Source organism: Pseudorasbora parva, chromosome 9, assembly GCF_024679245.1.
Source record: "Pseudorasbora parva isolate DD20220531a chromosome 9, ASM2467924v1, whole genome shotgun sequence".
NCBI classification, from domain to species: Eukaryota; Metazoa; Chordata; class Actinopteri; order Cypriniformes; family Gobionidae; genus Pseudorasbora; species Pseudorasbora parva.
The window spans coordinates 35,498,608-35,521,691 of NC_090180.1; the positions used below are offsets into that span (position 1 = coordinate 35,498,608).

At 39.0% G+C, this 23,084-nt stretch overlaps 1 protein-coding gene across 4 annotated transcripts in view; it reads left to right on the forward strand.

The window, feature by feature from the left end:
* LOC137089012 (cadherin-7) overlaps positions 1-23,084 on the forward strand; it is a 206,627-nt gene that overhangs the window by 104,448 nt on the left and 79,095 nt on the right. For all 4 annotated transcript variants that reach the window (XM_067452435.1, XM_067452437.1, XM_067452438.1 and 1 more), the window contains exons 3-4: positions 20,592-20,886; positions 22,096-22,215. In XM_067452435.1, the coding sequence (XP_067308536.1) occupies positions 20,592-20,886; positions 22,096-22,215 (415 nt within the window). The remainder of the gene's footprint in view (positions 1-20,591; positions 20,887-22,095; positions 22,216-23,084) is intronic.

Below are 23,084 nucleotides of genomic sequence, written 5' to 3' on the forward strand. Positions count from 1 at the left end.
AGAAGCATTGGAGCTGCATGAATGGCGCAAGTTTGTCAAACCGGATGATCGTGTTCTCCAGCGAGATTTGAGAGGTTACTTCAGTGATTTAGCATTAAACTTTGTATTAAAGTAAAAATTTCTAATTATTTTTTTAATTTGGTGCCTTCTAGACTGTGAAAAGACAGAAAATGTACGTTTGTCTCATGGGGATAAAAGACAACAACTCCCACAATGCACTTGCTTCGCTGCCCTACAAGGCCACTCCCAAAGCCACCGCTACAAGATTACTGGATCACTTTCCCACTGCGTTTATTTTCAAAAAAATCAGTTCAGTTAGAGAACAGACACTACAATTAAAAACACATAATCATTCGAATATACTCCCGGGTTTCTATACAAAGCCATATGCTAAATCACTGAAGTAACCCTTTAATGGAAGAAAAAAACATTTTTAATCGAATTGGACTGTGGTCAAATGGTCAGTGCTGGATAGTGCTGGAATAATTATAAATGTTTTCATTATAACATAATTTTTCAAACACTAATACATTTATGTCCTTTTAATGTGATAGTTCACCCAAAAATGAAAATTCATAATAGTTACACGAATGTGTTTCTGCATTAAAAAATGAGCTGTGGAATGGGGAAAAAAGGCCCATTTAAGCACTGTAAAAACTTTTGCACTCTAGCAATGCATGGGCTAGACACTTCATAATATGTGAGCCGACCGGGCTGGTCCATATTTACATTATAAAGCAAGGGTGTACACAACCCCTTAAATAAAACTATATACAAATATCTTCACAACATCATCTTTGTGTTCCGCAAATGAAAGAAAGTCGTTAAGGCTTGGAATAGCATAAAGGTCGACAGGGTACATACTAAAATTTTAAAAATTAAATTACCTTCAGACACTGAAAAACTGTGACCTTGAAACAGTGAGAGGGAATCTTGCAAAATAAGGATATTTTTATTTTAAAAAAGGAGATGAAGCACAGTAAACAAGTAGATAGTATGCGAGAGAGAAGGAGGGCTGAGAGAGAGAGAGAGAGAGAGAGAGAGAGAGAGAGAGAGAGAGAGAGAGAGAGAGAGAGAGAGAGAGAGAGAGAGAGAGAGAGAGAGAGAGAGAGAGAGAGAGAGAGAGAGAGAGAGAGAGAGAGAGAGAGCGTGGTTAAATACCATTTTATTATAAACCCCTGTGGAGAAGAAATTCAAACGTGTTTCTGTTCTGAGAGTAGGAGAAGTGGAGGAGAGGAGAGAGGGAAGGGGGAGGATCTGGAGAGTCTATTATAAGTGAAATTCAAAGAGAACATGTCTAAGCCATTCTCTTCTCTCCCCTCTCTTTATTCTATTCCCTGCCTCTCCCTGTGTATCTTTCAAATCAAGATAATGCCACACACAAGTGCTTTTTGAGCTTTTTTCTTCTTTTACCCACACTTTCATCACATGTAAAGGTGAACTTTTTGTCATTTAGCTAACAACTGGTGCTATCACATGACATTTTGATATTTTCTGATTCCTGAATAACTTTGACTGTTATTCTCTCTCACGACAGAGAAACACCCTGCGTAACATGATGCAAATATGCGATGAAAGCGATTACTCGCATGTGAATCTTTGTAGATTTTTCCTTTACCAGTCGTGACTGCAGTAAGCAACAGGTTTTCATGGCTGCTTTATGTGTATTTCTGTATGGTTGTGCTTGCTAAGTTATCGGTCTGTCACCAGAACAAGCTTAATTTAAGATTGAACATGTGCTCTACTGCACAAGAGGCATGATAAACGAGCATTATTCAAATTGTACGCAGTTGGATAGTCCCTCAACCAATCAGACCACAAGAGACGTGATCAACGGGCAACAACCCATTACTTCTGTATCTGTCATCTTAGCTCAAAGACTGGAGGTAAACGGCTCCATCTAGCCTACTGCTCAATAAGTGACAAAATAACGCCAACATTTTCCTTACATGTGATGTGTATAGTTACACTGTAACACATAGTTACTAAGACTGATGGAAAATGAAAAGTTGAGATTTTCTAGTTCGATTTGACTACTCTCATTTCTGCGTAATAATCAGGGAACTTTGCTGCAGTACTATGGGTGGAGCAGGCGCAATGTAACAAAAGTTTTTTCAACATTGATAATAATGTGATATGTTTCTTGAGCAACAAATCAGCATATAGACCAATTTGGCTGTTTGCAAACATTGAAGATGCGTTTTGTGGGTGGAGCCTACCTTGTGGCAGAAATTCACAGTTGCGTTCTGTGGCAGCCACATAATAAAACAATAAAAATTGAATAAAAAATGTTTTCTCACATTTCCAGTTGTGCATCTCACCATTCTAAGAAGAAATATCAGAATTTCAAGATATACTCAATATTATGTCTTTTCCCCCTCAGACTTGCAGGTTTATCTCTGCCAAATCGCACTATTTTCCCCCTCTGTGATAGCTTGCAACTTCAAATCCATACTTAGACTAATCATTACAGGTTTCATCAGTCCGCTTGCAACCATAAATGTCTCTGTTTAGCTTCACAGAGTGTTTTCGACGAAGGTTTTCTATAAATATGAAGCATCTTTTTTTGCATTCTGTTTCTGACATCCAAAGGCATGGCAATTTTGTGGATTTGCCCATTTTCCTCCAATGTTTTTCTGCTACCACAATAGGAGTACAGCTACAAATGACGTAACTGTGACGTCCGCTCAAAAATGGTCTATTAGAATGATTTCTGAAGGATCATATAACACTGAAGACTGGAGTAATGATGCTGATCAAATAAAGGCAGCCTGCGTGAGCATAAGAGATTTCTTTCAAAAACATAAAAACTAAATCTTACCAGCCCCAACCTTCTGGTACGGTAAACGGTATTAAACGTAATGTAATCTGTATAAAATGTAAACTAATTTTGTAAACCAAATGAAATATGTGACAAATGCAATATCAATCTGATTACAAAATGGAGTTACACTTTACTGCATTTCATGCACATAAACATAAAAGCCAGTTATTTTGTCAAATGTAAAATCCGCTATTCATCTATTCAAATTCCGAACCAGTCATTTCATGCATGGAATTTATACAAGTACGTTCCTTTTGCAGACTAAAAGAAGAGAAGAGGTTCCACTGACAAAATAAAGCTTTTGTCATTCGGCGTATGAAACACATTATGGTGTGGCAGCATTTTATCATGAAATACTGCATTTTGTGTCATGCAATTCATACGGTGCATGAAATTAGTCAGGTTACACTTGGTGCCCCATAGTGATTGTGTCACACCGGGCAGCTGTTTCAAATTCAGCTTGGACAGACAAATTACTTGTTGCATTGCTCTTGTTTATGATACAGTGAAAGTCTTTCATCTACTGTGACTGTCTAGATCAGTGTTTCCCAACCCTTTTCTAACAAATAAAACTTTTTTTTTTTTTTTTTTTTTATAAAAACAAAACAAAAAACACAAATGATATCAAAAGTCCCTATCCTCATCTGTGAGCAGTTCATAAAAATGGACCAAATTACCTGCTATATCATCTTGAGCCCACATTTGTTTAGTTCCATCAGGAGTGTTTTTAGTGATTGGCATATGAATCACTGCACATTTTCAATAAGTTGGCTTTCTTTTGATTGCGCCTATTTCACTAAAGGCTGAGAATCTTCACAAGAAACAAGGATTGTTTTTTTTTGGCCCAAACTATATTTTATATGGTATTTACCCTTGGCGTTTACAATTGTTTTTTATTTTCATACTTTTGTCCAATCTGAAGTAACACACTGAAGTAACATACACATGTAGTTAAAACTCTAAACACAATTTGCGAAACTTGCCATCTGTTGTAACCATACCATTAACACAATTCATGCCATTTTCACACAAAAAGCAGACGTTTCTAAAATGCTTAAATTCTATTTTCATTCAAGCTTACCCAAAACCAAAATCATAGATCTTCTTGCTCTTATTTACAAATGCTTATGAAACATCATGTTAGAAATGAAGACCTTATATATACACACACACACACACACACACACACACACACACACACACACACACACACACACACACACACACACACACACACACACACACACACACACACACACACACACACACACACACACACACACACACACACACACACACACACACACACACACACACACACACACACACACTTAAAGGATTATTAGGAACACCATACTAATACTGTTTTTGACTCCTCCCTTTCGCCTTCAGAACTGCCTTAATTCTACACGGCATTGATTCAACAAGGTGCTGAAAGCATTCTTTAGAAATGTTAGCCCATATTGATAGGATAGCATCTTGCAGTTGATGGAGATTTGTGGGATGCACATCCAGGGCATGAAGCTCCCTTTCCACCACATCTCAAAGATGCTCTTTTGGGTTGAGATCTGCTGACTGTGGAGGCCATTTTGGTACAGTGAACTCATGTTACAAGAAACCAATTTGAAATGATTCGAGCTTTGTGACATGGTGCATTATCCTGCTGGAAGTAGCCATCAGAGGATGCGTACATGGTGGACATAAAGGGATGGACATGGTCAGAAACAATGCTTAGATAGGCCGTGGCATTTAAATGATGCCCAATTGGCACTAAGGGGCCTAAAGTGTGCCAAGAAAGCATCCCCCACACCATTACACCACCACCACCAGCCTGCACAGTGGTAACAAGGCATGATGGATCCATGCTCTCATTCTGTTTATGCCTAATTCTGACTCTACCATCTAAATGTAACAACAGATATCGAGACTCATTAGACCAGGCAACATTTTCCAGTCTTCAACTGTCCAATTTTGGTGAGCTTGTGCAAATTGTAGCCTCTTTTTCCTATTTATAGTGGAGATGAGTGGTACTCGGTGGGGTCTTCTGCTGTTGTAGTCCATCCGCCTCAAGGTTGTGCGTGTTGTGGCTTCACAAATGCTTTGCTGCATACCTCGGTGGTAACAAGTTATTTCAGTCTTAAGTTGCTCTTCTATCAGCTTGAATCAGTCAGCCCAGTCTCCTCTGACCTCTAGCATCAACAAGGCATGTTTTTTCCTTTTCACACCATTCTTTGTAAACCCTAGAAATGGTTGTGCATGAAAATCCCAGTAACTGCAGATTGTGAAATACTCAGACCGGCCCGTTTGGCACCAACAACCATGCCACGCTCAAATCTCCTTAAATCCCCTTTCTTTCCCATTCTGATATTCAGTTTGGAGTTCAGGAGATTGTCTTGACCAGGACCGCACCCCTAAATGCATTGAAGCAACTGCCATGTGATTGGTTGATTAGATAATTGCATTAATGAGAAACTAAACAGGTGTTCCTAATAATCCTTTAGGTGAGTGTGTTCCTGCATCCCAATTCGCATACTATCCATACTAAATAGTATTCGAAAATAGAATTAGTATGTTCCAAATCGTAGTATGTTGAAAAGAGTATTCCAAAGATACCCGAATGGTTTACTATTTTCGGTCCGAACTCGAAGTATGGATCGATGGGCACTCTAACGGCTGATATTGCCCACAAACCATTGGGAGTTGGACGAGGATTCGATTAGAACTACAAACACGGATAAAAAGCGTTAAAAAACTACAAACATGACGGATGTGCGAGTCCGACAGGTTAAGTAGAGGAGTTTAGATAAAGGGGTTTGAGTGACCAACTATCAATATTTAACCTGACAAAAATATATTTATTCAGTGTTGTCCACATTATATTTCACCTGCAGCAGCATTGTGAACTTTTGTAATGACACGTTTGGCCATTAACTTTTAAATGCATCATTATATTTCAAATGCAAACACATGAGGAGAGTCTCTGCATTAAAGACCCACAAATGGCAGATCAACGAGCAGCTACATTTCTCTCCCATACGGTAGGAGATTAAACTGAATGTGGAGGATTTTAACTGTGACAAATCTGACGATGCCTTACAGTGAGGGCAGTTAAACGGTGACGGTATTCTCGTAACTAAGCAACATAGCCGGTTAAAGATGGCAAAGTAGTATGTCCCGAAGCTTGCTTACTTTTCTGCTACACACTCAAAAGTATATACTTTTTCTTCACAAAAAGAATACATACTTTAAGGATGTAGTATAGCAGGCGAATTGGGACGCAGCACGTGTATGTATGTATATATATATATATATATATATATATATATATATATATATATATATATATATATATATATATATATATATATATATATATATATATATATATATTTTTTTTTTTTTTTTTTAAACAGCTGATAAGCATTTAGGTAACAGGAAATAGCTGTATCCAATCTTATTCAGGTGTTAAGTTCTTTTTATTACTTGGACATACACAATAGAAAAAAGATTTTTGGTTTTGTTCAGTGTGGATGCTGAACAACTTAGAGAAGCAGAGAGAAAAATCTGGGTGAAAGAAAGGAAGAGTTGAAGTAGAAAATGGGCAGTTGGATCAGGACAAGGGAGAAGAAGAGGTAGGGGAGAGGAGGAACTGTGTACTTTATGTTTTCCCCATGTGGAACCTATGAAAGCAAGCATATATCTGCCATGGAATAGAAAACACAAAAGGTAATGTGACTTTTTATTTCACAATTCTTTTTTTTCTCCATTCATAGTTTATATTTCAGAGGGAAATTATTCTCCTGCCAAAAATATTTTGTTCTCCTGTCACAATGAAAAAGGGTTTGTTGTTGATCAATGGCAGCAGTTTCAGGTTTTCGTGTACTGTAAAGCTTTTACAACACTTCCATATACAACTGTTCCATATATGCAGAATATGCAGTCTGTGTAGGGCAATAAGGGGGCACCATCCTACCCTTTATGGGGGCACCAACAACACCCTACCCCTAGAAAGCAATTTCAACAGAGGTGGCAACTAAAATTCTGCATATGGGACCCATTTGACCAGTGGTTGCTCTAAGCAACTCTGTTACTTTCTTCTTCTTCGTTTTCTACTGTACATTCTATAATGTATAATGACTTATTTATTTTTAGATTATGATTATGGTTCAGAGTAAAATCATTTTGTATGGGGTGACCCACAGGTTGGTAATCCCTGGTATGGGCAAGTTTCAACAGTTCTCACATGTCTGGCTTGTATAAAGACTTTAGAGGTAATTCACTGTCAGTGATTTGCAGCTGGAGGACTGTAAAGCTTTGCTCATGCTCAGACAGGGGATGGTCATGTGGAGGGTTAACTCATGATTATGCATAGACCAGAGTGAATACAGTGCATGACCTTGAGCTAATATTTATTCTGAATCCTCTCAGCTGAGACTGGCCGTCCGCTTTACTTTACCATGCCCACTGCCCCTGAATGAGGGCAGTGCCACTGAGAGAGAGAGAGAGAGAGAGAGAGAGAGAGAGAGAGAGAGAGAGAGAGAGAGAGAGAGAGAGAGAGAGAGAGAGAGAGAGAGAGAGAGAGAGAGAGAGAGAGAGAGAGAGAGAGAGAGAGAGAGAGAGAGAGAGAGAGAGAGATGGCATTATTGAATAGGGTGAAGCGTTAGGGGAGGGGAATTGACCTGTGCCCCATACTGGTAAAACATGCATGAATATACAAAGGTGCAGATTTATGCAGGTATGAAAGAATACATGTGTATTTTTCAGATGTGCATTTTAACAACCTGTGAACTGTGAAGGCACATCATTAATATTATAGTGTGAAGCCTGAGGCTACAGTCAGAGTCTTTGAACTGCTCGAGCTGCAAAATGTTTATATTATGGCTGTAAATCAATTCAAAAAATGTCATCAAATTAATCTATGAATTGATTAAATTCTCTCATATCTGGTATATAAAAGACATTATTGTTACAAATGAGTAAACCATTCAATAGTGGCTTTTTAGATGGGACTGGAAAAACCTGTCATGAATGTGATATTATTTTTACACAACACTTCAGTAAACAAACCATGAAGTTAACATTGAGCATCTTACATTTTAGACACAATTTTTAATTCCACCAGCAAAAATAGTTTCTAAGAAAGCAGAATTAACTGTTGCATGTATCTGAGCAGCAATAGTAGTTGCATTCCCATATAAATCTGCATTTTGAATGAGTCAATTAAGAGATGATTCAAAGAGTCACTTGTTTTGTTCCTGAATGAATCTGGTTGAATTCAGAATTGCTTACTAGAATATCACTCTATTTCTAAATATAATTATATAGTGGAAAAGTAAGAAGTATGCAATTAGTATGTGTAACCCCTCCTACGCTCAGCCCCCTAAACCTTACTCCCACCCGGGTCACGGCACCAATGTAACCCCTCCTGCTTGAACTTCCTGCTCCAAACGGGACTCGAACCCGGGTCTGCCGGCATGAGTGTCTCTTGAGGTCAGAGGAGTGAGGTTTACTCGCACAGCGACTACTAGCTGGCCTCCGTAACATATGCAATGAACAGTGTTTTTAAACAAATAACTGATTGACAAGTTCAGTGATTTAGTAGAAATATTCACTTATTTAGCGTAATGTTACGATTAGGGTAATATTTAAAATAAAATTAAACTTACATTTGAATATTATATATATATATATATATATATATATATATATATATATATATATATATATATATATATATATATATATATATATATATATATATATATATATACACTATTATTATACTCAATAGCCTAATATAATTTATATTAAAATCTATGCTAAATCTACGTACTCATGGCATTTGCTCATGTAATGTTGCTCATAAACAACATAGTGATACATTGCCTTCCTTCTCCCTCAAGAGACATTAGATACCAGTAACCAGACCACTGAAAATTGTGATCTCTGTTCCCGACAAACATCTCAAAGAGTTACTTCTTCAACTGTTTTTTCTCCTCAACAGGGCATAAGGCATAGAGGTGCCCACTTTCAAATGGACTGTGCCCTAATGGTTAATAAACACGCTTAATGTTTCTCCAGAGAGACTGAATCTTGCTACTTTTGAACTGCATGGCACTTTTTATGCAAAGCGTTTTGGAAAAGCACCAAGATAGTATTGTTTTTATATACAGAAAACAATACAGCCTACTCTAAGTCATGCTCAGAACAATTAAAAAAAGAAGCTCTGTCTTTTGCTATTTAGTGATGTATAGTTTTGGCACAGGGTTGCTCGTCTTGGCACTGTCAGACAGTGGCATAGAAGTGAACAAACTGTCCATTAAATGCGCAAAAGAGATTTGCATCTAGATATAGTTGCCCTTTTTCAGCCTACATGTCCCCTGTTGAAAATATTAAAGTAAATAAAGCTAAAGTAGATAGTGTCGGCCTCAAAGCTGACCCATTAAAGTTAAACACTATTCATAAAAACAACCACATGCTCTTTCTTCATATTTCAGCTGATTATGCTAATAACCACTGGTATTTGCATAAACTTGTGCCAAATAAAGATGGTTTTGATCATAAATGATGCATGAAGGAGGCTGAACAACAGCAGCAAATTGGAAAAATACTTGCTTATGATGTAAAGCAACTACTCATGTGACCGTCAAACGTGGGCATTTGAGTGATGGACATTGTCGGGTGTTTGGCCAAGCTGAGTCAGATGGCATTACATCAGTTTCGACTCAGCCTGACAAAAACAACACAGACAAAAACAACACCTCAATTTTCATACTCGGCACCAGCAATAAACCTCGGCACCCCTACTAACTTGCTAGGAGCATTAGTGTAATAGTGTGGGTGAAACCAGGCTGCGCTGTAACTCCACTGATCTGTAACTGCGACTCAACTCAACTCCACTTGTGAAATCAACTGCAGGAAACCATTCTCACCTAGTTCTCACAGTGGTCTCACACGACTGTTTCAAATCAGATTGAGCCGTGCCGAAGAATCAAACCTTTGTGTTCTGTAGTTCACAGCGCTGAACTTCCTCTGGCACTTTGGTGTTACAGTGTCAGCCTCTTCCAGGGTAAACAGCTTTAATAATGCGGTCAGAGCATCTGGGCTGGCAGGGCTGATGTTAATTATGTGTCAGTGGATAATTAAGGGTGCCGCTAAGGCTCTGTGTCGGCCCCACAGTCGTGGACTCTTAGCTGGGCCCTCGGGCTCCAGGTGCGGAGCCGCCTGGCAGAGGAGATCCAGTGAGGGATGCGAGGTTGCTTCTAGCTGCGGGCCAGACAGATGGAAGGTCAGTCTGGGTGACAAGACACAGTCACGCCTGCTCTTAGTCATGCAGCAGGGCCAAGAGTGGCGATTTAACCAAGCAAGGTCATCCCGATTTGGAATTCTCCCACACGGCACCTGTGAGAGAGACCTGTCACTTTGCCAGATCAGAAATAACATAGATGTGTAATAGATTGTCTGGTTCTGTCATTCGTCTTGGTTTGCGAGATATGCCCTGAAGTCATTATGAAGCTATATAACAGATTTTCAATATTGACACAATTTCTGGTAGTCTTTTTTTTCATGGTCATGGACAGTGATTGGTGTAACATTTCATGTACTCAGATTACATTTTGTAAGTAACCTGATTTGTGACAATATATATGTTATTTGACTCAGTTCATTCTTTTTAAATATATATTTTAATTTTAATTTTAAAATTAAAACCCAGAACCCGGGTCTGCCGGCATGAGTGTCTCTTGAGGTCAGAAGAGTGAGGTTTACTCGCACACACTGTAAAAAATTATTTAGAAAAAAAGTTACCTGGTTGCCCTCAAATTTTGAGTTCATTGAAATTAAAATTTTGAGTTAATACAATGAATTTTTTTTGAGATTCGACAACCTTTATTAAAATATTATTAAAAGATTTTGTAAGCATATCGGGTAATTGTGTGTGTTTTATTTCTGATGACGCAGTGAAGCATCGAATAGGGCTATTTTCATGATTTATCAAATTTTTTATGTTGTTCAGATACAATAATATTTTGAGTTTCTATTTATTAAACTAATGTCCTTCATTGTATCAACTCAGATTTTTAATGTTAATAAACTCAACATTTTAAGGCAACTAGGTTACTTACTTTTTTAAGTTTAAATTTCCCTTCTGAAATAATTAATGTCCAGAGTTAGTGATTCAATTTCTCAATTTTTCAAAGAGTTTTGTTCCCAAATGAGTCAATGAGTTTTTGAACAAATTGTTTGCATGAATGATCGTAATTATAAAGACAGTCACTTGTCTTTGCAGAAACATTCACTTTATTTTGCTTTATGATTAGGGTAATATTTAAAATAATATTTTTTTTTTGTGAATAATATATACAGTTATTCCTCAAATGAAGACGGGCCTTTATTTACCTAAACTGTTGATGGGAACCAACTTTTATTTGAAGCAGGCTTTTATTAGGGGCAGGCCTGTATTTCTAATTCCTGTTTGAAAATTAATTGCTTTAAATAAACCGTTTTAAATTTAAAGCGATCATTCCAGTGGACAAATATCATTGATTTTTTATGAAACATTTGCAAAAATATCACCTTACAACAACAGCCAGAAAGGCGACCAAGCAATTTGGGTCAGAATTACGGTAGCATAATCGGTAACCACAATTTGAAAAATGTAAAATGTTGTAAAAAAATAACATAATTTAATGATACACAGAGTACTTACCCAACATGATCATCATTTTTGAGAGAAATTGTGAAGGTGAATGCATATACAAACAAGCTCTCCATTTAGGATTCAAACAAATATATTCCAAGCCTGTGCATGATTACGTTACTGTTTAATATCTGTCCGTCATCGGCTGAAGCCCGCCTTGATGATTTCATTGGTCCGAACAGTTTCTGTTCAGGGATAATAACTCCTCTATGGAGCAAGGCCAGACCGAACTGCTCGACCTAAAAAAATTGTGGGCGGGGCTAAGTTCGGCTGGCATCCAGGCTACATTTTCCCTGCTTCTAACACATCAACTTTGAGGACAAAATGTTCACTTTATCCACTAACAGGTGCCATAATGAAGAGATAATCAGTGTTATTCAGTTCACTTGTCACTCTCTTAATAATGCTATTGCCTGATCGGTTTATACATAAATAAATATGATAACATAATAAATACTTTATAATAAATACTTGTTTAATTTATATATAAATTTATCAACATGGCTAGTGAGTCATGTGAGGCTAGGGTCCTCTGAGGAGAAGCGTGTGAGCTTCATCTTCCTCACTCAGACGTGAAGGAGCCGAGGATTCTCTCCCATCAGCCTTAAAGCCTTTGATAAGATTCCCTGGGCGCAAAGGGGGATTGAAACTCATAACACGCTGAGATCTGTGTGTATCAGAGTGTGTGTTTCTGTAATGGTTATGTGTGTAGATGGCCTCTTGGTATCCAGGCCACCGCATTGCTGTTTAGAGCAGTCAAAACCCATTTCACATGATGGCTGAAGTGCCATTTTCTCAAACACTGTTTCTCTCAACTCACAGGGCGCTAAATAAATCTGCCCAGGAAAACACATTCATTAGGTTAATGCACAGATGCGAAATGTTTTTTTTTTCTTCACTCCCAATGTTTTATGATTTATTGTGCTGCAGGAATGTGAAATTGAGTATACCCGAATAAGTTATTTAAGTGATTTAGAGGTTGACACTGAATATTTTTTTCCCACAGTTTATGATTTATGGTTATTGCAAAAATATGAAATTGACTATATGAGTATAAGAACATTACTTTATAATATAAGTAATTTAGTTGATTTAGAGGCCTAATGATATAATGCCCATGAATACAAAGGCAGCTGAGAATCTGTCCTTGAAACAGGATATCTGGCAGGAATTGTCATGGCTAATTTGAATACATATTATGGTCAGCTGGGTGTCAATGCATAAATTAGACCTTTCTGATTCGGTTTCATGTATAATGCAGTTGCTTTTTAAAATGTCTTGTTTTTGAATCAACGGCTTTTCTGATAAATCCTTTATTAAGGTATCAGCCGGCTTCAGCTGTATAGCTATTATACTTCATTTAGTACGGATATTCAAATCTCAGTAGGGCCAATAATAGTGTGACTTTAAATTCATGCCTGTTTTTTTTCCCTACTAATGTGGTCAGGCATCTGCTTAGAAGTGTGTGTTTGTGTATGTGGTTGTACATCACGCGGTGTGTCTGTCCTTGAGTCGGAGCGTGTGTTTGAGTGTTTGTTTTGAGCCGTGTCACTACGTCTGTGTTATTGGATGTGTAAATCACAAGGAGTGTTTGGCGGAGGTCACATCGATCAGGTCAATGCCAGGGACAAAGGGACACGCTCCTCTCATTCTCCGTGACTACACAGAGGGGTTTCTCTGTCTCTTTCATCATCCCGCCATCCCCAGCCTTAACGATAGCGGCAGCTTCATTAAGGGCCTCGTTAAGTCTTGTCGTTAAGGCCTGTCGTTAAGGCGGGTCATTAAGGCCCTTCGTTAAGAACCCCGGGCTTGGAACGGCAAACTGCTGGCAGGCTTGACTGACCGAGAGCTCAAGGCGGAATTAATGGATGGAATCAGGAATTCCAAAGCCATATCACAGCAACAGCTTCGTAGCTGTCCGCTCTCCCTAGCAACGACACTCGACACCTGGACTGGCAGCCACATATATCCCTCGACTTATTACTAATGCAGCCTTCACGTGCTATCGGAAATGTCATAATTCCCACTTCAGAAGTCGTGACTACAAGCTTGTTGCATTCAAGTGCTTTGTTGTTGGAATGAATAGGAATCATAAAGGACATAATTTATTGAGAAAATCTTACTAAAAACAAAACGATATGCAGTGTCACATGCACTGACAACCATATAAAAATTTACGATGCTTTCCAGATGGTCCGCTTTCTTTAATTTCTGTCAAATTCAGGCTATTTTCACTGTGTATAAAACATACAATACGCTTCAAATGCTTACTTCCATATGTAAATATTCACTACATTAAAGACAAGATGATCTAGCTGTTTTGGGGGAAAAAACTTAATAAATCATACCTGTCACCACAGGAGTTCTCCCCGCCAACTGGGAATTTGAGTATTAAAATTATACTGTAATGAATTAGAATTAACTTCCCAGTGGTAAACACAACATCAGAGGTCGTTCATGTGCATTTTTATTTTTTTTTACCTAGGAAACTCTTATTTACGATAATTCCGATAGCAAGTGAATGCAGCATTACCCCTGGTATTAAAGGGGTGGTAAAACACATTCTTTCGAAGGCTTGATTGTGTTTGTGGGGTGCACTGTAATGTGTTCATGCTTCGTTTAAAAAAATTTATTATAATTTTTTTATATATTTTAGCTTTATTCTACTCTGCTCTATCCCTCCTTGTAAAAACAAACTGATGGCTTCTGGGTTCTATGGAGCCGGTCCCTTAAAAATATGCAATGGGCTCAGATTGGTTAGCTTGGCCTATTGTGTTGTGATTCCCTAACCACCTAGTGCACATTTTTCGGAAAACCCTTACCTTTACCAGTAGTCTGTAAAGACTGCGGATCTATAGTGATTGCTATTGAATGGCACCTTTTGCATTTTTAGAACGATTATAGCCAAATATCTGTCGCAAGAACTATTAACCCTAAACAAACACAAACACTGGCTTTACTATAGTAGCCAAATCAAACACAGAACCATGTTTAGCATCCCTGAAGATAAACAAGCATGTAGATAAACAATACATAAAAGCTCTAATCAAAGAATAATTTACACTAATTCCAAGTTCGCTGTTGAGATTTAAAAAAAGTTTGTAACGTTAGGTGTTTGTCGGATAATGGTAAGTATCAATGAGCATTTATTAAACTGGTTTGCAGAGCCAAACAGCGTTGTCGTTTTGTTTACTTCCTTGCTACAACGTACAATTAACAACACAAACTATTACAGGAAAACACATCAACGAAAACGAAATAATACTTACAGGTTGTGGTCCATTTTTTAGGTTGGAACTGCTCCATCTTTCAGGACAAGCCATTGTGCAAATCCTGCATTGAACTCGCGAAGATTGTGGAAGCTTTCCTCCGTAAAATGTGCAGCACAGAGAGCGAGATTTGGGTAATAATTATGAGGGGCAGAGTTAAAAATAAATTGTAACCATTGATCCTATAACTCCCCCTACCCTAGGAAGGCTGAACAAAGTGGACCTGCAATCCAGGTGAAAATAACAGCGTTTGTCGGGATTGCGGCAACAACACTCAGTGCCGCCGCTCCCACCACGCGCTGCGCGTGAGGCACCAAGTGCTGAGGGGGGAGAGAAAATTCTCTCTCTACCATAATCATAAAGTTATTACATAAAACATCTTACAGACCTCAAACTTTTGAATAGAAGTGTAAATATTATATAGATAGTTTTTTTTTTAAATATCCCAACCCCATGATTTGTAAACATTTATACTTCTCTCAAGTTGTTCATATACATTAATAATTTATGCTTCGGTGTCTATGCTAAAATGAATGTGTGCCAGAACCACATTTTACCTATGAATATGTATGATTACTAATGAGATAACATTTGCATATACATGCACGACGGTGTGAAATGACAGATCATGTAAAATGCACCAAAAATGACTTTAAATAGGAGCTAAAATAACAAATGAGCATTTGATTCAAAACATAATGTTTGCAAAATTATTTTTATGCAATTATCAATAATGTGCTGACTCACCACTTTTTTTGTACATGCAAACATGTAGTATCACTCTTATGTCGTAAGTGATGTATGTAATCCTGTTTGTTCACAAGTGGTCACACAAGACTCATTTGAGACTTGCAGGTCTAAACAGCGGTTTGTCTTGGCTGACCACTTGTGTTCACCCAAAATGGATTTAATAACAAGGGTAAATACTGTTGGTGGTTATTCAAAATCTCAGGGTGCTTTTTGAAAGGAGTACACATGTAACTCCTGTGCCCTGGTCAAATTGGTCTCTCTCCATCACTGCGTCCTAATCATACACATATAATTGGCTACTTCAAACTGTCTCCTCTCCACTGATAACTGGTGTAGCATCATCCTGGTGGATGCTGTTTGAGGAGATCCACCGTGCTATAAAATGCTTTGAGTAGTATTGGAAAATACTAGGGCTGTGAAGGTGGATACATTTTCTTACTGGTTAATCGACGTGTGACAACACCGGTAATGTCGGTACATATATATCTGTAAACATCAGGCAAAGGTTACATATTGCCTCATTAATGTTTGCAAGTTCCCTATTAGCATTGGGTTTAAATCTAAAACATTGCCAAATAGGTGCTTTTACATTTCGCTTTGAAACCAAATATTCCGCCATCGACTTGTCAGCTCACCTCACTCCCATCGTGATAAATGAAATCTGACTTCTGCTGGTGATCTATGCTGCGACTCTTGTTCGTGTCACGCTGAATTGAGCAGACATGTTCAGTTTCAAATTGTAGTGTTTGTCCCAGTAGCATGGGAAGGGGGCTGCGAGGGCTGCAAATAAAAAAAAATTCTTTATGAGTGATGATTAACGTGTGTCTGAGTAAGATCCAGGTGCGTCGGAACCATTGTGTGTGTCGTGAGGACAAGACCCACCCACGTTTTAAGACCAATGATATTGGACCCACTCACTTTTATCGTCACTAATTCAACACATGTCTATTTACCTACCCCTAACCGAGAAAATGTATTAGGTGTTTGACTCCTCCCCCCCCACTTTTCTAATATTTTCTCAATTTTTATTGAAAATAAATGCCTTTCCGATCTGATATGTGATGTGAAAATGGAGTAGAGCGAGTTCGGCAAAAGGCGGATTCGAACCTCTGATCGATTTGCGTCAAAACTTGATGCCATCCATCTTTAACTCCTATTCTATAGTCAGAGCAAATAACTCAGTGATTTCCGTAATTTTGTCTGGCGCAATCAATTGTTTAGTAAGCTGTATTGTATCTAACATTACTCCAGCAAAAACAAATTCTGAGACCACCCATAGTTTTGCTTCCGACGCCAATGGTATTATCAAGTTTTAACAAGTAATTAATTTTAAACAACAATAATCTGGGGTGGTGGGTCCGTCTGTGCTCTTTGACGCTAAAGGGTGGTTTTACTACAACACCCATAGATATGTATACGTATGTGTACATATCTATGACAACACCTGTCTGGTCGCCACCGACAGCATAGTGACGTCACACATTTTCCGACCCAACTTTCAATGAAACGGCTTCCAGCGCGTCTGGTCTGCCCTCTAATTTAACCAAATTATTTTTCTACTATATAAAATCTAGGCTAAATAACACAGACTATTATGCTAGAAATCAAGACACACCCTAGCGGCAGCAAATGTAATTTGCAGGGTCGTCCAGCAACTCTCCAATGGCTTGCGAGCTTGAAAAACCAAACTAGTCAGGCCAATCACATTGTGTATAGAGTCGGTGTGCGGGCTTAACATAATGAAGGCAAAGTTGTGATGGTTCTGTGTGCAACTTGAAAACAAAGAAGCTGGCGAACAGCGGCCTTTCGAATCGGATTTGGCCACGACTCTGGAAGACTTGGAGTTAAGCTTTTCTTTGAGAAAAGAACAAAGAACTGCACTAAAGTCATTCTTAAAAAAGGAAGATGTGTTCTGAGTTTTGCCGAAAGTCTAGAGAAGGGCAAGGTTTTATTCATTTATCTGTTGTTTTTGGCTTCAGGAAAATATGGTTAATATTTACTAGTTCTTGTCATATTAAAATGTATTAATAAAATAATGTCATTTTTTTATTAGGTGGATAATGTTAAAGGGATACTTCACCGTTTTTTCATATTAAACTATGTTATTCCCTTAACTAAGATGAGTGGATACATACCTCTGTCGTCTGATTGCGTGCACTTAATCTCTCTGACGCGGGGTGACATTCTGATAGCATTTAGCTTAGCACACTAATCAAAGTTCATTCCTATGGAACCAAACAGAGATCAAGTTAGAAGCAACCAATCAACTCCACGTTTCCCCTATTTAAATACAGTTACACGAATAGTTGGACGATCAAGTATGGTGACACAAAATAATACGTGGCGCTTTTTTAACCGAGTTAAAAAGGAGAACTATAATGTATGGCGGAATAGCACTTCTGAGAGTACTTCAACTCGGCGCAGTAAAAAGTCCCGGCCGAAACATCCTCCCTCACATCTCCCCCTCCCTCTCTCATTTCCGTAAATAGAACCAACGTGATCTGCACGCCTGCATCAGTAGTAGTTTGAGCAGAGTTGACGAAGTACCAGTTTGTAGGAAGATAGTTTGAACAATCATGGGTATAATGTGCGTCGTAAAGGGTTGTGAGAACACGGCGAAGGTATTTAGTGCCGTCATGTTTCACCGATTTCGGCGGAAAGCTTGGTTAGCTGCTTTGAACACTGATGCAACAACATCGCTGGAGATTCTGAAGAAATGGCGTGTTTGCTCCGAGCATTTCACATATTACCATATTGACATTAAAGCTTATAGTGTAAGGGGAGTTTTTATGTTTATTTTCTCACTGCGGTTGCAGGTTTCTATATTGAGAGGTTCATCTCATAAAATCTGTTTGTTTGTTTTTATGATGTTCTCGTGAATGTTCCATCTGTAATATTAAACGTTGCTATGTTAAAGTATACTAATATTGGCTTTTGTCTTTTACTTAAGATCACTTGGAAAGCTGACACAGTGCCTGTTGATTTGGTGACACTAAGTTATAACGTTACACTACGGGCTTAGGCTTATACTTCATTTTTATTTCTGAGCTCACTTCTCAAGTACATCAAACAGTCAAAAACTCTATATTGCCTGTCTCACAAGCGCACTGATTTCGCAGCAAAGTTACTTGTGTTTACTAGGTTAAACACCACAAAAGTTTGATAAGCTAAGGTTACTGCCACCTGCACTTCAGGACAACCAAATACCATGCAAACGGACACTTACAGTGTTAGGTGATGATCCACTTTGTTGTGTTCTTGCTTTGATTATTGTCGGTGTGGCAGAATCCTTTAGGCGTAATCCTGTGGAGGTATAGTCCGCCTGTGTGACATGCTCGGAGCAAACACGCCATTTCTTCAGAATCTCCAGCGATGTTGTTGCATCAATGTTCAAAGCAGCTAACCAAGTTTTCCGCCGAAATCGGTAAAACATGACGGCACTAAATACCTTCGCCTTGTTCTCACAACTCTTTACGACGCACATTATACCCATGATTGTTCAAACTATCTTCCTACAAACTGGTACTTCGTCAACTCTGCTCAAACTACTACTGATGCAGGCGTGCAGATCACGTTGGTTCTATTTACGGAAATGAGAGAGGGAGGGGGAGATGTGAGGGAGGATGTTTCGGCCGGGACTTTTTACTGCGCCGAGTTGAAGTACTCTCAGAAGTGCTATTCCGCCATACATTATAGTTCTCCTTTTTAACTCGGTTAAAAAAGCGCCACGTTTTATTTTGTGTCACCATACTTGATCGTCCAACTATTCGTGTAACTGTATTTAAATAGGGGAAACGTGGAGTTAATTGGTTGCTTCTAACTTGATCTCTGTTTGGTTCCATAGGAATGAACTGTGATTAGTGTGCTAAGCTAAATGCTATCAGAATGTCACCCCGCGTCAGAGAGATTAAGTGCACGCACTCAGACGACAGAGGTATGTATCAACTCATCTTAGTTAAGGGAATAACATAGTTTAATCTGAAAAAACGGTGAAGTATCCCTTTAAGCTAAAGTGGTCTGTTAGTCCCACTGTGCAAAAATCAGACTAGTTTTTCATTTTGTCTATATCTTTCACTTGACATTTTAAAAAAGAAAAAAGTATTGCTTTAGTCTGATTGAAGCTGAACTTTTAAACTGCATATGAACACACTGTGGAATCCTTCCTGGTAAAGCTATCTGAGTAGGAACGCCTACCATCAACCAACAGTACAGTGACCCGGAGACCTCAATGTGAACACCCCTTGACATGGAAAAAACTGTTTTATCACTTGCCAACTTGTTGCATTACGCCTGGATACTGTACACAAAAATGTGTGACTGAGCAGAATGTTCTTTCTTAGAGTTTTCCTCATCACTGCTCCCAGAGTTTCAAGACATTCTTTGGGGATTTAACATCTAACTCAACCACATGTTTCGTCTCAGAATTCAATCTGGAAAAGCCGATGAATATTCTGATTTCAGAAAAATCTCCATTTTGATTCCATTGAGGGAACGTACTCAGCTCTTTCCACACTCGAATGCCTGCAAACATAGGACACGCTCCCATTTGTCTTCCGAACTTGCTGTGTGGCACTTTTTGTAGAAGTTGTGCTGTTATGGGGTCTTTTTAAGCAGCCGTATTCTGGCCACGTAGAAGCGGTAATGAGGATGAATGCTGATGCGTTCTCCACACTCTTCTTTCTGAGCATCATGCGCTCCCATAGCAGCCCGGGCTTTGCGCACTGCATGAAGGCTCCTTAGCCGCAGACTGCTGCTGATCCGGTAACCAGACTCCGCCCGCAATCAACGCCTCGAGTACGAGCGCTTCACGCAAGGCTGTGTGATCATTACCGCCCATCTGTACTGTCTGCGAATGAGCCCCCGAAGTCTTCCACATCACAGTGGCGTCTATTTTTCAAGATTAATCATCTAGTTGACTGTTTCGCTTGATGCAAATGACTGTTTTTTATAAAGTTTTGACCTCGGTATACTATATATTTGTCCTTCTAAACACTTCAGTCTCTTGTAATCGTTCTGTCTCATCCTTTTCCTCTCTTTTTCTCCTCATCAGCTTCACACTGACATGGACAGAGGTGATGGACGCACTAAGTACGTGCTGCGGGGTGAGGGGGCTGGGTCAGTGTTCGTGATTGACGAGAAGACGGGCAACATCCACGTAACCAAGCCCTTGGACCGGGAGGAGAAGGACGAATACCGGCTGATTGCCACGGCAACAGACAGTCAGACAGAGCGTGCCCTGGAGCCCTCCTCCCAGTTCATCATTAGAGTGCAAGATATCAACGACAACCCACCTGTCTTCGAGGACGGACCCTACAGCGCCACAGTACCCGAGATGGCGAACATAGGTAGCGGAAGACGACATATGCTCATCCCCGCTAGCATATTTTTTCTCTGTGAATGTCAATGATTTTTGAATAATGCAGGATTCACGCTGTCCCAGAAATCATCTGATGAAAAGCTGAGGAAACGCTCTCTGTAATTTGCGCCCTTTTAAATGGTAATGGTGCTCATTCGTTGAAATAACCTCTCGTATTTATCGATTTTACGTCCGTTTGAGGCAGGCTCAAAATATTACCCCTCGACAGTCACGGTTGTTTTGTTTTGCCTGAAATGGGTTTAATTAATTTCAAAGGATCCCATCCGCAAACAAGAAATATTCCGGGCTGCATCTGAATGCTTGAACCCTTGCTGGGGTAAACGTAACCCGAGCGCCATTCAGATCTAATATTCCAGCAGTGTGAATGCGTTATCAGTCTAAATTGTGCCGTGTTTCTTCAGTTCCACTCAAATTGAATATGAATAGATTTCTCTGAGCCGGTGCATGTTGCATCAACCCGGCAGTCACGTCTGTATTTTTGATCTGCCTATCTGATTGTTCGTTTACAGTGACAATCTCTCTTGCTCCCTTTCTCCTACCATCTTCCATTTGCCACTTCTTAACTACCTGCGAAAGATCTGTAATCAGACGGCACCCTCTCCCCAACCCACGCTGTCAGGCCTTTGATGTCTGAAAACAGCAACAGCTGCTCCCACAAATCCCTTCGTCCCACTGAGCTTGTCAGCCGTTGCCCCATGGGAAACGTAGTTCTCTTTCCATTGTACATATATATGTTCTTTTCAAACCGTTTCAGTCCTTCGCGTGAAGCTCTTTGATTTATTTGGTTGAAAAAAAAGTCCATATCTGTCAGGAACGCAGGAGAGATTCGAGACGTGAGGGAGTTATGGGAACAGGGGAGGGTGGCCGCAGAAACTGGCGTAGAGATTGAGAGAGGGAGCAAATGGGGAATTGGAGAAGGAGATGAAGAGAAATGAAGTGAGACAGTCAGAGGCGCGACTGAAAGAAGGTGTACGGCTGGGGAGAAGAGAAAGTGAATACTGTATTTGTCACACTGCAGCAGGGGAGAGAGAGAGAGAGAAAGAAAGGAGAGAGGGAGAGAATCTGTCAGTCTTAATACGGCTCTCTCCATTTAATGTGCTTGTCCTGTGATGACCTGTGTTTATATGTGCCGTATTGACCATAGCTTATTGTCTTTCTCCCTGAAACTCTTCCTCAGGGACCTCCATCATCCAGGTGACGGCTTCGGATGCAGACGATCCCACATATGGGAACAGCGCAAGGCTGGTGTACACGCTAGTTCAGGGGCAGCCACACTTCTCAGTGGACCCTCAGACAGGTGGGTTTTTTTCCTCCCAGGATTTTTGTTAAAAGTGAAAAAAAGAGGGGAAAAAAATATTCTAAGAATGTTACATTGCAAACTTCACAGCATGACTGCTTATTCTACTTTTAAAATTTAATTTTCTATTTCCCCATCTGTGATTTTTTTTTTTTTAATAAAGTTGCCAGTCACCACCAATCATTTTCAAAAAATGTTCATAAATGTAGATTTCATAAAAAGCAACATTTTTGAGCAAAAAGCATTTTCGTCAAAGACTTCATCCAGATTCAAAGCGACAATCAAAGGGAGATCACAGATTGGAAACTGTGAGTCCATCAACAAACCCTGACTTGAGCAGTCAAATTCAAGTCTTCTGAAGAGACACAATTGCTTTGTAAGATTTAATTTAAGCATTTATTCACATATTGATCAATGGACATAGAGCACATTAAATAAAGTAACTGATGAAACTATTTGAATTTTTAGATGAACATTCCTATTAAACTATGAAAATCCACCAAAGTGTCAGTGAAACATTCTTAACATGAAAATTGTGAACATCACTGATCATCTGTAAACATCATTTTTCACAATTCTTTTGTTCATCATTTCAATTATAAGAAATAAACTTTGCAAAAATGATATGTTTTTACTGTGTTTAGCAAAGCATGAAATGCTAGTTATGAAATTAGCTTTAGCAATACAAAGGAGTTCAACATAATATTCCAGAAATACTCAAAGGATTAGTTCACTTCAAAAGGAAAGTTTCCTGATCATTTACTAACCCTCATGCCATCCAAGATGTTCATGTCTTTCTTTCTTTAGTAAAAATAAAAGTAAATTTTTTTGAGGAAAACTTTTCAGGATTTTTCTGCACTCAGTGTACT